Source organism: Dipodomys merriami, unplaced genomic scaffold (assembly GCF_024711535.1).
Source record: "Dipodomys merriami isolate MVZ:Mamm:240054 unplaced genomic scaffold, mDipMer1.0.p SCAF_78, whole genome shotgun sequence".
NCBI lineage: Eukaryota > Metazoa > Chordata > Mammalia > Rodentia > Heteromyidae > Dipodomys > Dipodomys merriami.
The window spans coordinates 3,978,347-3,992,784 of record NW_027206379.1 but is presented as its reverse complement, the minus strand read 5'-3'; the positions used below and the strand labels follow the sequence as shown (position 1 = coordinate 3,992,784).

Sequence of the window (14,438 nt, the reverse complement as noted above, 5' to 3'; positions counted from 1 at the left end):
ACACGAGTCCCCGAGACGCAGTCACCGGCGAGAATGTCTCCTCCCGGCCCAGGACAAACGGCCGCGGTAGGACGCGTCCTCACTCAAGAATAAGCACCAGGTCTCAAATGCAGGGCGCATGCGTGCTTTCCTAAAAGGGATGCCCAAACGTGGGGGTCGGGTTCAAAGGTCAGGTCAGCCTCAGAGCCCCTGAGCCACAGTGGCGGCGGCGGCGGCACACCCAGAGTGGTTAGAGCGAGATAGTCGCCTGTCTGGCCACTTCAAGTCAGACCCCGCGTCACAGATGCCCCAGAGCAGGGTGTCTCCCCCCAGGGCAGCCCCTGCCTTTCCGCGTGTCTGCCTGCTGCTCAGGCAAGCTCTGCCACTGTGAGCGAAGGCGAGGGCCCGAAGTGAAGAGCCCCTGCCTTAGAGGGAAACACCTGCATCCGGATGTCAAGTTTGTAGGCGTGGGCCCAGGCAAGGTCTATTAGAAAGGAAGCGTGAGGTGCCAGGAACACGGAGCCAAGCCTCTTGGCTATGGGTAAGCTGGTACAAGTCCCCAACTAGAACTCCAGATGGGGAGTGCAGGGGGGGAGGGGAGGGGGCTTGCACACCTGCTTTCCAGGTGAGGGAGGCCAACAGACCAGGGCGCCGGGGAGGCTCCGGGCTCCCTCTTGTGTTGCCCTTTTCGGGCCGCCTCAGCTGTCTGGCATCTGGTTGGGTTGCGGGCCCCTCACTGCAAGGGAAGGGGCACCTGGCTCTGCTGTCTGCCCCAGGGTCCTCAGGGACCTTGAGGTCAGAGTATCTGGGAAGAAGCAGAAATGTCACCTGCAGGGGCTGGCTCCCTCCTCCCCCTACCCCCAATCTCTTCACCAGGTCCTCCCTTGCCCTATCTGCCTAATCTTGCCCCATCTTGCCTCTCCCTTCTATGGAATAAATTAAGTGTCATAATCTTACTAAAAATGGGGAACGTGTCTTCTACAGTCAGTAGAACTGGGCAAACATCGATCATCGTGGACTAACAGCATGGTGTTTATGCCAGCAGGGAGCATGCGGTCCAAACCACAGCCCAGAGTCCAGACTACTCTGAGCCAATGAACTTCAAAGAGCAGGCACAGGCAGACTGACCTTCTACTTCTTTTCCTCTCTCTTCTCTCCCTCTCTGCCTTCCCCCACCCCCTCTTTTGTACCAGTGCTGGGACTTGAACTCCAGGACTTGAACTCTTGCACAGTACCCAGGCCCTGAGTTGAAGTTTATGCTTCTCCCCTTTGGTTGGCTCCAATGTCTACTGCTAGCTCGGGGCTGGAGGAGAGACCCCAGGGGCAGAGGGAAGATTCTGCCTCCCTTATACAATACAGGGTGGTCTGAACACACCATGGAGGTGAAGCGAAAGACTGAACCACTGCGTGTGTGCGTGTGTGCGTGAAGGCAGCAGGAGCCAAACCTTGCAAACAACCAAGCATCCTGGAGGAAACGGGTGGAAGCAGAGCAAGTGGCCTGTTGATGGGGAACATCCCTGGGTCAAGCAGGTCACAGACGGAGGCTGCATAGGACAGCGTGGAAGGACGTACAGTGGGGGGTCCCATCCCAAAAGGCCTCATAGCCTGTGTGTGTGATTCTCCACCCGGGAAGGCCGGAGGGTGGGAGAGATTTGGGGCTTCCTGTGGGGCGATGACTGACAGCCGGGGGACCCAGTGGTGGGGATCTACAATCTACATTGTGATGAGCCAACACAGAGCAAGACCCTTTGTCAACCTCACTGTGTCAAAACTGTACTAGGGTCATGTGACTGCGTTGTGCGTGGGCCTGCCCGCTGCGGCACTTCTAGGGAACTTGGAATCATTTGAAGAGACAGACAGATGAGCACCGTGTGCCTGCTGCCAGGAAGTCACACAGGATGGGAAGCCGTGACTGCACTGGCACGGCCCTGGATCTTTTTGGTGCTGGGGATGGAAGCCAGGGCTGGGCACATGCCAGGAGCCTGCCCTATGCCTGAGCTACATCGCAGGCCCTGCAGACTTGATTTCAAGTCTGGTGAGGAGTCTATCAGGAGCATCTGAATGGCCTCAATGAGATCATTTTTTTAATTTTTTTTTTGTCGGTTGTGGGGTCTGAACTCTGGGCTTGGGCGCTGTCCTTGCGCTCTTCAGCTCAAGGTGCACGCTCTACCTCGTGAACCACAGCGCCACTTCCAGTTTTCTAGTGGTTTACTGGAGATGAGTGTCACAGACTTTCCTGCCCGGGCTGGCTTTGAACCACGATCCTCCGGAGATCATTCATTTTCATACGATAAGGATTAGGATTGTAAAGTCCTTAAGCCACGTGGTGGTCCTACTGTCTGTCAGGTCCGGCTGTCTGGTGGTCCTGCTCCTGCGGGTCTGGCTCGAGGGTCTGGCTGCCACGCTCCCGCTCCCCTTCTTCAGCCCCAGTTGGCAGCCGTATGTCCGCTCCCGACCCGAGTCAGACTCCTTGACCAGCCTACTCTGGGCTCAAGGGACCCTTGGTTGGAGGACAGGACAGGACCCCTGTCCCCAAAGAGCCAGATGCCAAGAGGGGCCCTGAGGGCGCAGAGGGTGCTGTCTGAAGCCAGAGTCTGCAGAAATGTTGGGGTTGAGGCCCTGGGCTCTGTCCTTGAGTTTTTCTGGCTTGAGATTAGGGTTCTACCACTTGACTCACAGCTTTACTTCTGGCTTTTTGGTGGTTGATTGGAGCTGAGAGTCTCATGGGATTTCCTGCCCAGGCTGGTTTCGAACCATGATCCTCACATTTCCTGAGTAGCTGGAATTATACATGTGAGCCCTGGCTGCCATCCTTTGTGACATATAAGACATTACCAGCTATCACAACCAGCGTGAGCAGAATGCTGAGTAGCCACCATCGGTTTCTCTTACCTAAAAGTAGAAGAAAAAAAAACAAAACAGAAAATGTTCTGGTAAGGTTGGGAATCAGCCTGCGCTGGCTTTGAACTATGATCCTCAGATCTCAGCCTTCTGATATTCTTTTTTTTTTTTTTTTTTTTTTGGGTCCGGTCATGGGGCCTGAACTCTGGGCCTGGGCGCTGTCCCTCAGCTCTTCAGCTCAAGGCTAGCACTCTACCACTTGAGCCACAGCGCCACTTCCGGCTTTTTCTTTTTGCTTATGTGGTGCTGAGGAATCGAACCCAGGGCCTCTGGCATGCAAGGCATGCGCTCTACCACTGAGCCACCTTCCCAGCCCTCTTTTTTTTTTTTTCCTGTCAGTGCTTGGCCTTGAACTCTGGGCCTGGGTGCAGTCGATTTCAGCCAAGTAAATAGATTACAGGTATGAGCCACAGCCCCTGGCTGTTTCTTTAAACTGCCTTCGTATATACTTGGAATGTATTACAAAATTATTCACCTTCTATGTTTCTTTTTTCCTTCCCTCTCCCACTTTATCCACAGGTGTGAATGTGCATGTCCATGAATATGGGTGTCATTTAGGTCAAGTTTCCACATATACATGAAAACACACATTTTTTTTAAAGCTTGTCTTGCTCAATATGATGCCTTTCAATTACATCTACTTTCTGGGCTGGGAAGGTGGCTCAGTGGTAGAGCACTTGCCTTGCATGGATGAGGCCCTGGGTTCGATTCCTCAGCACCACATAAGCAAAAAGAAAAAAGCCGGAAGTGGTGCTGTGGCTCAAGTAGTAGAGCGCTAGCCTTCAGCCTTGAGCTGAAGAGCTGAGGGACAGCGTCCAGGCCCAGAGTTCAGGCCCCGTGACCGGATCCAAAAAAAACAAAACAAATTACATCTACTTTCTGCAAATGACATGATTTTATCTTCTTTATGACTATAAAATATTCCATTATATATCTCACATCTTTAGCCATCCATCTGTTATTGTCTATGATGGAATAAACAGATGTGTGGATATCTTTCTTTTTTTTTTTTTTTTGGTCCGGTCGTGGGGCCTGAACTCTGGGCCTGGGCGCTGTCCCTCAGCTCTTCAGCTCAAGGCTAGCGCTCTACCACTTGAGCCACAGCGCCACTTCCGGCTTTTTTCTTTTTGCTTATGTGGTGCTGAGGAATCGAACCCAGGGCCTCAGGCATGCAAGGCAAGTGCTCTACCACTGAGCCACCTTCCCAGCCCTGGATATCTTTCTTGTACACTGACTTAAGAACCCTTTGCACACAGGTCCCGTGTGCTTGGGCGGGTCACGGGGAGGGCCTCCCTGCGGGCTCCACCGTGGCTGCCCTGGTTTGGGCTGCCCCAGTGTCTTGCCTTTCCCACAGGTGGTGGTTTTCTTGGTGGCGGCTATTCCGACTGGGTGAGCTGGGGTCTTAGTATGTCTTTGATCTGCAGGTCCTCTGCAGGTGAGGAGGTGAGCATTTCTCTAGGTCTCAGTCAGCCATTTGTATTTCTTCCTCTGAGAACTGTCTGTTCAGTTTGCCTGTCCATTTATTAATTATTGATTTCATAGCTGTTTAATCTTTTGAGCTCTTTGTATATTCTTGATCTTAATCCTTTATCTGTTGAGTGTTGGCTAAGATTGTCCCTTGTTCTTTGTGCTATCTCTTGGCTCTGGTGCCTGTTTCTTATGCTGCACAGGAACTATTTTGATGTAGCCCCATTTGGGGACTTATTTTTGTGTTAGTCCTGGAGCCTAATAAACTCAGGGCCTTGGTGCTGTCCTTGAGTTTTGTCCTCAAGGCTAGTGCTTTGCTACTTGAGTCTCACCTCCCCTTCTGAATTTTTGCTGGTTAACTGGAGATAGAGAGTCTCACAGACTTTTCTTCCTGGGCTGAATTCAGACTGCAATCCTCAATTCTCAGCCTTCTGGGTGGCTAGGATTACAGGCATGAGCCACCAGTGATTGATTTCATTTGGCAATTCTTGCTCCTATACTCTGAGCATCTGAAGTCCTAGTCAGAAAAAATCGTACATGTGCCTATAAGCTCTTGGGGGTTCCGACATTTTCCTGCAGTAGATTTAAGGTTTCAGATCTTTTTTTTGGGGGGGGGGTCCGGTTACGGGGCCTGCACTCTGGGCCTGGGCACTGTCCCTCAGCTCTTCAGCTCAAGGATGGTGCTCTACCACTTGAGCCACAGGGCCACTCCTGGCTTTTTGCTAGTGTGGTACTGAGGAATTGAACCCAGGGCCTCAGGCATAGCAAGGCAAGCGCTCTACCACTGAGCCACCTTCCCAGCTCCAGGAAAGAGACTCTTATCTCTAACTAACCACTAAAAAGCTGGAAGCACGTGATTCCTCATTGCCCAATCAGAACTGAGGAATTAACCCTGTAGCGGAAACCACAGGTTTTCTCACTAATCAAACAAGCTATCCAGGGCAAGCAAGCGCCCAGGACCTCGCCCAGGTGGCAGGACCTGAATTCCACACTTGAACAGCGCACAGCTTCTCAGCCTTCTCCCAAGGGCAGCCTGGTCTTTCCTTCTGCAAGGCTCCCCCGCCACCTGAACCACCCCAGCTCTCCAGAGCACCCTCTGCGACTCCTGCTGCTGTACTACAAGCGTTCCCATGCCTGTAATGTCAACTCTACAGGTGTCTGAGATCTAGAAGATCATGGTTTCAAGCCACCACAGACAAATCAGTCATGGGGCCTGGGCGCTGACCTTCAGCTCTTCAGCTTAAGGCGAGCACTCTACCACTTGAGTCACAGAGCCACTTCCAGCTTTTTCTGCTTATGTGGTTTTGAGGAATTGAACCCAGGGACTCATGAATATAAGGCAAGCGCTCTACCATTGAGCCACCTTCCCAGCCAATGAGACTCTTTATCTCCAATTAACCATTAAAAATTCCAAAGTTTGGCTCACACCTGTAATCACAGCTACTCAGGAGGCTGAGATCTGAGGATTGAGGTTCAAAGCCAGCCTGACACTAAATCCATGAGATGCTAATCTCCAATGAACCACCAGAAAACCGGAAGTGGTGCTGTGGCTCAAGTGGTAGAGCACTCGCCTTGAGCTGAAGAGCTCAGGAAGGGACAGCGCCCAGGCCCCGAGTTCAAGCCCCATGACTGACAAAAAAACAAATCCCCTAGTGATAATGTGGCTCAAGTGGTAGAGCACCAGCCTTGACAAAAGAAGCTAAGAGAGAGCTTAAGGTTCTGAGTTCAAACTCTAGTACATAAAACCAAAAACAGAATAAAAGCTTCTCTTACTTAGAACATCCAAACTGCACACTGTGTTGGCTGTGGCACTGCACTGCTGCAGAACGGGCCTCCCTTCAGGACACCTAGAGAGACACACACTTAACTTGAGGCCTGGGCCCTGGATCCACCTACAGAACACGCAAGGGCTGGATGCATCCCGCTCACGTCAGGACGCACACACTGTGTGGGCTGGCTGGGAACCTGGAAAAGGGCCTGGGCACACAGAGATTCTCACAGCTTAAACAACTGGGACCAGACTGCTAACAATGCCACTGTGATTCTCAGTAACACGTAATTTTACTATTTTCTATTCGTCCTTGAATATCTGTAGCCTCCTAAGTGGTGTGTAGAGGGAAGGAACAGGACCCTGTCCTTGGATCTGAGGTTCAAGGATCGCAGGCTCCTTTTTTATTCCTATGTGGCATGCATTTGCACACTTCTATCACTTTCAAAGAGCAGCTGGAACTGGCCTAAGAGCCACAGTACCAAGTGCTGATCCCTTCCGGACACCTGTGGCTACTAAGGAGACTGAGATCTGAGGCTTGTGGTTCAAAACCAGCTCAGGCAGGGTGGTCTGAAAGATTCTTTCTTTTCTTAGTCAGTCATGGGGCTTGAACTCTGGGCCTGGGCGCTGTCCCTCAGCGCTTCAGCTCAAGGCTAGCCCTCTACCACTTGAGCCACAGCGCCACTTCCGGTTTTCTGATGGTTTATTGGAGAAAGAGTTCACAGAGTTTCCTGTCCGGGCTGGCTTTGAACCGTGATCCTCAGATCTCAGCCTCCTGAGTAGCTAGGATTACAGGCTTGAGCTACTGGCGCCCGGCTCTGAGAGATTCTTATCTCCAATAAACCAGCAAAAAGTCAGAAGTGGGGACTCAGGGAAGATAGGCAAATGGTGACAGTTCAAATTGAGAGCTTCCCCTGCTCAAGCGGGCAGGCACTGGGCTATGGCATTGGCAGAAAAGCCCAGCCGCTGGCTTCTTCTTTCTTCCTTCTCTCCTTCTTCTCCTTCTCCTTTTGTTCCTGAGACCCACACACTCACCTCACCAAGAAAGGGAAACAAATGCACAGCTCTGGATGTGAAGTCTTGGAGGTTTGGAAGGGGACAGAAATACCTGCTGGCCTGAAGGACCTGCTTGCTGCTCAGCAGGAAAGTGTCAGGGCCACTGGATCCCAGGAGGGGCCTCAATAGCTGCCCAGGCGAGGAAATGCCCCAAGCCTCACAGGCAGTGAGAAGGGAAAGGTGGACGTCCCTATGTAGAAGACTAAACTTGGATTCCTATCTGTCATTCTGCACTAATACCAAAATCAAACTGGATGGAAGACCCCAATGTAAGACCACTAACCTTGAAACACTCCAGGGAGTGAGAAGCATTAGAATTTATTGGTATAGCAGAAAATTTTGAGTGGCAGGGGCTGGGAGAGTCAGCAAATGGGATTGCATCAAGCTGTAAATATGAATGTGCATGTACACAAGGTTCTATGTATTTGGACAAATTGTCCAAAGATTTAACTTCTCTTCACATCTGACCCACTGTGTAACATAGGAGTTAGAAGCAGCAGAAGCATGTTGCTGACAGGGAACGAGGGTGGGGCAGGTGAGCAGGGAGAGGAAGGGTGAGTAAATGCCCTGTTACAGACAAGGTGCTTTATGTAAACACTGAGCTGCATGTGTAACCTGAAGGCAGGGCTGGGAACGGAATGTGGGAGAATGACAGAAGGGAGGCAAAGCTTATTTCAACAGGCACTGCACTCATAATCTGATTTGTGGAATTGTGACCTCTTTGTACAACTACATAAAAAATTCAAGTCAGAAGTGGAGCTGTGGCTCAAGTGGTCGAGCGCCAGCCTTGAGCTGAACAGCAAAGGGACAGAGTCCAGGCCCTAAGTCTGAGCCCCAGGACTGGCACAAAAAACGAACAAACCAACCTTCTGCATCTCCCTGAATTTCTCTAAAAATCTTGGCCAGCACTTGCTCTCTGTTATCAAGAGTATTCCTCCTGCTCTCCTGAAAATCAGATCCTCCGGTACCACAAAGCAGAGAGCCCTGGAGACAGCCCTGCTTCCACACAAGCCAGTCCCTGCTGTCCGTCTCTCTGGCAGGGGCGTCCTCGGCCCCCGAGCTGGGTAGTGAGTCCCTGGCCTCAGGCCCCAGAGTCTGAAAAGAGGGGTCTCCCAGAAACGGCCAGCAAGTCCACATGCCAGAACTGGGAAGCCTCCGGGTGCTGGAAGGGCCGTCCTGTCCCAGCCCGTGTCCCGCACCCGCGTCCCGCACACAGCTGCGCAGCGTAAGGTTTCTTTCCCCAAAGGTCAGACTTAAGGTGATGCACATCCTTTCCTGTGGCTGGGTGAACACATGTCAGGAACGAAGGCCAACAACTCAAGGAAAGGTGACCAGAGGAACCAGGGCTTGGCAGGAGAGTGCCCGCCCGAGAGCTGGCCGGCGACAGGTGAGCAGTGATCTGAGGTTACTGGGGTTCTGACGGGACAGAGAGGGCTGCAGAGGCTTGGGAAGTGAGCTACGCGAGGAGCAAGTTAAGAGCAGAAGGGAAGGGCCTCGAGGTAGGGGAGAGGCTCTCCGGTGTGTGGGGCCTGTGGTGGGAACACAGATGGGACGGGCTGAGCGGGCAGCCGTCGCTCTGGTCTGTGCTGTGGCAACCCGCTGCGCCACGCATGCGGCAGCTTGTAGGGTCCCCTCCACCCAGGCCTAGCCGGGGTTACCCCCACCCTGCCAGCATACTTCCCCAATGAGTCACCTACTTGGTACATGGGGCACAGAATTCAATGGACTCTGGAGCCAGGTAGAAATGGCCACTCCTGCACCGGCACACCCGGTTCCGGGTTGATGAGCACTCCACCACCATTTCTTGGTCTGTGGCCAGAGAAAGTGGTGTCACTTCAAGGAGATGGCACTGTCCTTATTTGGGCATTGTCACCCAAATAGGGACATAATGTGTCCCCTGGATGGATTAACCAGACAAGCAAAGCAGGGACCCTAGGTCTTCTCCAGCGAGCACTAAACAAGTTGCTACAAGCTCCCCTCCTGTGATCCATGGGCTGGGGCTCAGATGTGCACACTCAGCATCCCGTACCACAGTCTCAGTCACCCTGAGGCCTGGCCCCGGGGATCCTGACTTATACCTCTCACCCCTGCCCGCATTTCAGCTACCCTCCCCACTGCCCCGAAGCACCTAATGGACTGGCCCCCCTCCCTGGAGCCCGTCACCTCCAGGTCCTGGGTTCTGGCCAGACTTTCCTGTGAGACCTTGTGGTGTGCCACGCTCGTGGGCTCGAGGCCCAGCGTGCGGGCAGGGAGCTCTGGTTTCAGCCTGGGGCTGGCTGTCGCTTTCCATCTCATCCCAAAGCTGGGTGAAGACTCTGGGTCTCCCAAGTTTCATAGCTATGCACTGAAGCCCCACAGCTCGGTATCTGGGCTCAGGGCTGACGCCTTCTGTGGACAGGCATATTCCCGACTTGCCTCGGTGTGGCTTCAAGGCCCCATGCAAGCAAGCTCACCTGCACCGCAGGTGGAACAGGGCTGACAAGCAGGCAGGCCATTGGCGGATGTGGTGAAGGTCCTTGGCTCACACTTCACGCAGGATCCCCGGGTGTGGGGGCTCACGCAGGCCTGGCTCACGTATTCACCTGTGAGAGGATGTGAAGGTCAGAGGTCAGATGCTCCAGGCTGCGCTTGGGTCAAGTCTGTGCGGTCCATCAGGCCCAAGGATCCTCTAGTGAGTGAGTCAATAAAAGCGCTTCTCTGTGTCTGTGTGCTCGCGTGCATGAGCATGTGCGTGTGCACTGCTCCTGGGATTTGAACCCAGGGCCCAGGCTCTGTCCCTGAGCTTTTGTGCCCAAGGCTAGCATTCTACCACTTGAGCCACAGCTCTACTTCCAGCTTTTTAGTGATTAATTAGAGGTAAGAGTCTCTCGAACTTTCCTGCATACACTGGCTTTGAACTTTGATCCACAGATCAGTTTCCTGAGTAAGCAGGATTAGAGGTGTGAGCCACCAGTGCCCAGAGAAAGGAGTGTCTGCAGACAGGAGACCCTGCCTGGGGCGGGAGCAGGAAACGGCTGTATAGCCCCTGGTCCACATTTTCCTCAACCAGCTCAGGCCTCTTCTACTTGAAAGGCCACAAAAACCCAGGATATGGTATCAGGCCCCTTCCGGAACTCACCTGCAGGACAGAGCAGGCAGCACCGGCCATCAGACCAGAACTCGCCCGGGCTGCAGGGCTCAGGCCTACCCAGCTGCGCACGGCGCTCTGAACGTAGTTGGGTTGTGGTGGCGACCTTGGGGTAGAGAGACAAGAACTGTCTTATTGACAAACCACATCTGTGGTTTCTCCACAGGTGACAGGAAGGATGGAGGAGAGGAAGCAGGAATCTGTGGCTTACATAAGCACGGGTGGCCAGACAGGAGCTCTCCAAAGCCGGTCCTGGACCTTGGGGCCTGTGCTCCCAGGGAAGGCCCGGCAGGTGGCAGTAACTGGTCCTTGTGAGGAAACACCCCTTCTCCTCCAACCTGGACTGTGTAAGGGTCCTCGGAGGAGCCGGTCAGCACCATTTTTTTCTCCTTTCCTGAACGTGTTAGCTCTGCTAACAATACATCTTGTCTCTCCTCTGACTTTTTTGTTGGTGTGGTCTTTTGGGCACCTTTTCCCCCTTCAGTCATTTGCTGCTTTTCTGTGTGCCTGCGTGTGTGCCAGTTCTGGGGCTTGAACTCAGGGCCTGGGCGCTGTCCGTGCTCTATCATTGAGCCACAGCTCCACTTCTGGAGCTTTTTGGAAATGTTAGGTTTAGCAAAGCTTTACCACAATTGAAACAACACACAACAACAAGCATTTATCTTATTTCCTCTGGAAAAATATCCCAAAGGGCATTTCACAGCCACTCAGCTTCCCAATGGATAGCCACCACCGCTCTTTCTGACTTCCTTTGGTTTTTATTTTGGCAGTGCTGGGGTTTGAACTCAGGTCTTGTGCTTGCGAGGCAGGTGCTCTACCACTTGAGCTATGCCTAATTTTTTATTTAAAGTGGGAATTCACATTTATGCCAAGGACCCACCTGGACTTTGATCTCCCTATTTAAGTTCCATGTATATCCCAGGTGACAGGTGTACACCACAGAGCTCAACTTATTGGTTGAGACAGGGTCTTGTGATTTTTTTTTTCCCAAGCCTAGCCTCAAACCTAATCTCCACTTCTGAGGAGAGTGTAAGGCTCCACCCCTGACTTGATAAAAAAAAAAAAATTATACAGAAAATACTAGGAGAGGTAGGAGGGGGTGACACGGGTCAAGATGCACGGTACACATAAATTGACATCTTGAATTAAAACCCCCCGTGTGTGTGTGTGTGTGTGTATGTGTGTCCTGGGGCTTGAACTCAGGACCTGGGTGCTTGTCCCTGAACTTTTGCTCAAGGCCAGCACTCTACCACTTGAGCTAGGGCATCATTGTGGCCTTTTCTGTGTATGTGATACTGAGGAACTGAACCCAGGGCTTCATGCATGCAAAGCAAGCACTCTACCACTAAGCCACATTCCCAGCCCTCCCCCAGCTTTTTGCTAACTTTTTTGGTAATCAACTCGGAACAACAGTCTCCCGGACTGAGATCCTCAGAGCTCAGCTTCCCAGCTAACGAGGATTACAGCTGGGGCCACCCTGGCCGTTTGCACCACTTTTTTTTTTTTTTTTTTTTGCCGGTCCTGGGGCTCGAATTTTGGGTCCGAGTGCTGATTTCCTTTCGTTCATTTCCAACTTTCCGTGATTAATTGGATATGAGTCTCGTGGATTTCCGACCCAGGCTGGCGGCCGGTGCCAGGGTTTGCTTGGCTCCTCAGCTGAAGGCGCTAGCACGCTCCACTTGAGCAACGCCCAACTTTTGATCCAACCCCTCCAACCCCGCTCCCTGACCCCCCCCCACTTCCGGAGCTCGAGCCTCCCCCCCCCCCACTCCCGGAGAGGTGCGCGCCTCCCCTCCTCCCTGTCCCCTGTCCCCCATCCCAGAGAGGGCGCGCCTCCCCCCTCCTCCCCCAGTCCCCTGTCCCAGAGAGGTGCACCTCTCCCCCACCCCGTCCCGGAGAGGGGCGCGCCTCCCCGGAGCCCGGGTCCGCTCCCAGCCGAAGCCAGTGGCAGGCAGGTGCTCGCGGACACCCGCGGCCAGGGCCGGGGCTCTGGGTCCCCCCGCGGCTTCCTCCTCCCGGGGCCTGGCTCGTGCGCCCGCCGGGCAGCTCCGGGGACCCGGCCACAGGTGCGACCGCGTCCGGCCGCGCAGAGCCGCGCGCCCCGCGCCCGCTCTCCGCACCCCGCGCCCGCTCTCCGCGCCCCGCGCCCGCTCTCCGCGCCCCGCGCCCGCTCTCCGCGCCCCGCGCCCGCTCTCCGCGCCCCGCGCCCGCTCTCCGCACCCCGCGCCCGGCCCCGAGCCCCGCCGCCGTGAGGCTCCGCTCACCTGGATCAGGAGCACGAGCAGCCACCTCCGAACGCGCGCCCGGCCCGCGGCCATGCGCCCAGGGTCCCCGCGGGACTCCCGGCCGCCCCGCTCTCCCGGATCCTCTCCGGCCCCCGGTCCACGCTGGTCTGAGGCCCGTCTGCCGTCTCGCGGCTACTACAGTCGCCGGGCCCCGCCCCTTACCCAGGGCCCCGCCCCTTACCCAGGGCCCCGCCCCTTATCTCTGGGACCCCCCCCCCCTCCGGCTCCCCTCCGCTCTTCCCGCCGCCCAGGCCGGAAGGCTTCCGTAGGTTGTCGGCCATGGATGGGGCCGGCTTTCCCCAGAGCCCACATCTCATCTCCAGGGCAAGGCACCGCACTCATCGGGTGTAGCTGGCTCGTGGCCCACTGTCCCGGCCTCGCGGTCCCCGGCCCCGCGGTCCCCCGGCGTCTCTGGACTTCCGGAAACACCACAGCTCGGCGCCCTCGGAGCCCAGCTGGCGAATCCGCCGTGCGCCTGCGCGCACGCTCCCCCCTCCCCCCACGCTTTGCGCAGGCTCCACCCCCACGCTGACATTTCTGCAAATGAAAACCACGGGCGGAAGAAAAAAAAAAAAAAAGAAAACCACGGGCGGCCGGCGGAGCCCTGCAGGCCGCGAGCGCTTGCGGCTTCCGGCCCCGTGGCTCGGCTTTCTTGAGTCAGGTGGGACTTTTGTTTTGTTTTCGTTTTTTTTGCGGGGGGTCTGGTTGTGGGGCCTGAACTCTGGGCCTGGGCGCTGTCCCTCAGCTCTTCAGCTCAAGGCTAGCACTCTACCACTTGAGCCACAGCGCCACTTCCGGCTTTTTCTGCTTATGTGGTGCTGAGGAATCGAACCCAGGGCCTCATGCATGCAAGGCAAGCGCTCTACCACTGAGCCACCTTCCCAGCCCCTGGTGGTGGGACTTTTTTCTTGTCGGGCCTGGGGCTTGAACTCTGGGCCAGGGCGCTGTCTGTCCTTCGGCTCTTCAGCGCAAGGCTGGCGCTCTACCACCTGAGCCACCTTCCCAGCCCCTCAGGTGGAAGTTTGAGGCTGGTGGGGGTGCAGCCTCTGCCATGAATAGGGAGCCAGTTTGGGGGGCGTTTTAGACCCCACTCGGGACCTAGTGTTTGCTTAGGCAGGTGCTGCACCGCTTGAGCCAGGCCCCAGCCCGAAATCCCGGGTAAACAAGCCAGGTCAGGGGCCCGAGGAGATGGGACAGGCAGGAGCCCGGGGTTCTGGCCCTGGGGTTTTGGAGGCTGTGTCTGGGCTGGCACCAGAATGACTTCGGTCAGGGCCTGGTGTGTGTCTCCCTGCTCAGAGCCCTCCACAGGCCCCTTACCAGGCTCCCGAAGGGCAGGCTGGCCCTTTCTTCTGGAAGGGGTTCCCTGGGGCTGCTTCGCCCTCTCCAGCTTTCCTGGCAGAGTAGCTGTGTTATCACACACTTGCCTCTCTAACATACCAGCGTTTTTCATTGAGTTTTGAGTGCTGGTCTTGGGGCTTGAATGCAGATCCTGGGCGCTGTTCCTGAGGCCTTTTGCTCAAGGCTGGTGCTCTATCATTTGAGTCACAGCTCCACTTCTGGCTTTCTGGTGGTTAATTGGAGAGGACTTCCCTCCCAGGGTTGCTTGGAACTGTGCTGCTGAGATGTCAGCCTCCAGAGCAGCTCCGAGGACAGGAATGAGCCACCTGTGCCAGTGGTTGTTTTTGTTTTGTATTTTTGAGGTAGGGTCCTGATAATCACCTTGTCTTCTGTGAAGCTTCTGGGCTCCAGCAAGCCTCTTGCCCTGGCCTGAGGGAGAGCCTGCCTGCTTGGCTTTAAAGGGCTTTTGTGTTTTTAAAACTTGAGATAAGGGTGTGGATGTGGAAGAGTGTCTAAG

The 14,438-nt window shown here is 54.9% G+C and overlaps 1 protein-coding gene across 2 annotated transcripts; it reads right to left on the bottom strand.

The window, feature by feature from the left end:
* Positions 1-1,896: 1,896 nt before the first annotated feature.
* Positions 1,897-12,746, bottom strand: LOC138818687 (tumor necrosis factor receptor superfamily member 23-like). 2 transcript variants are annotated; one of them, XM_070009725.1, is made up of 6 exons: positions 12,563-12,741; positions 10,290-10,404; positions 9,625-9,753; positions 8,869-8,980; positions 6,121-6,194; positions 1,897-2,871 (listed from the first exon to the last, which is right to left on the bottom strand). In XM_070009725.1, exons 1-6 carry the CDS (start codon positions 12,614-12,616, stop codon positions 2,765-2,767), a joined length of 591 nt encoding a protein of 196 aa, XP_069865826.1. In that variant the 5' UTR covers positions 12,617-12,741; the 3' UTR covers positions 1,897-2,764. The 2 variants fall into 2 exon arrangements, with proteins under 2 accessions (XP_069865826.1, XP_069865827.1); XM_070009726.1 differs by lacking the exon at positions 6,121-6,194 and having other exon boundaries at positions 2,782-2,871; positions 12,563-12,746.
* Between the last annotated feature and the right edge of the window lie 1,692 nt (positions 12,747-14,438).

Bases quoted from the DNA above. Each gene is read 5' to 3' on its own strand.
- LOC138818687 (XM_070009725.1), bottom strand. From the start codon at position 12,616: ATGGCCGCGGGCCGGGCGCGCGTTCGGAGGTGGCTGCTCGTGCTCCTG. The intron at 10,405-12,562 runs GTGAGCGGAGCC...CTCTACCCCAAG, and splicing joins TGCTCGTGCTCCTGATCCAG to GTCGCCACCACAACCCAACT. The intron at 9,754-10,289 runs GTGAGTTCCGGA...ATCCTCTCACAG, and splicing joins CTGCCTGCTCTGTCCTGCAG to GTGAATACGTGAGCCAGGCC.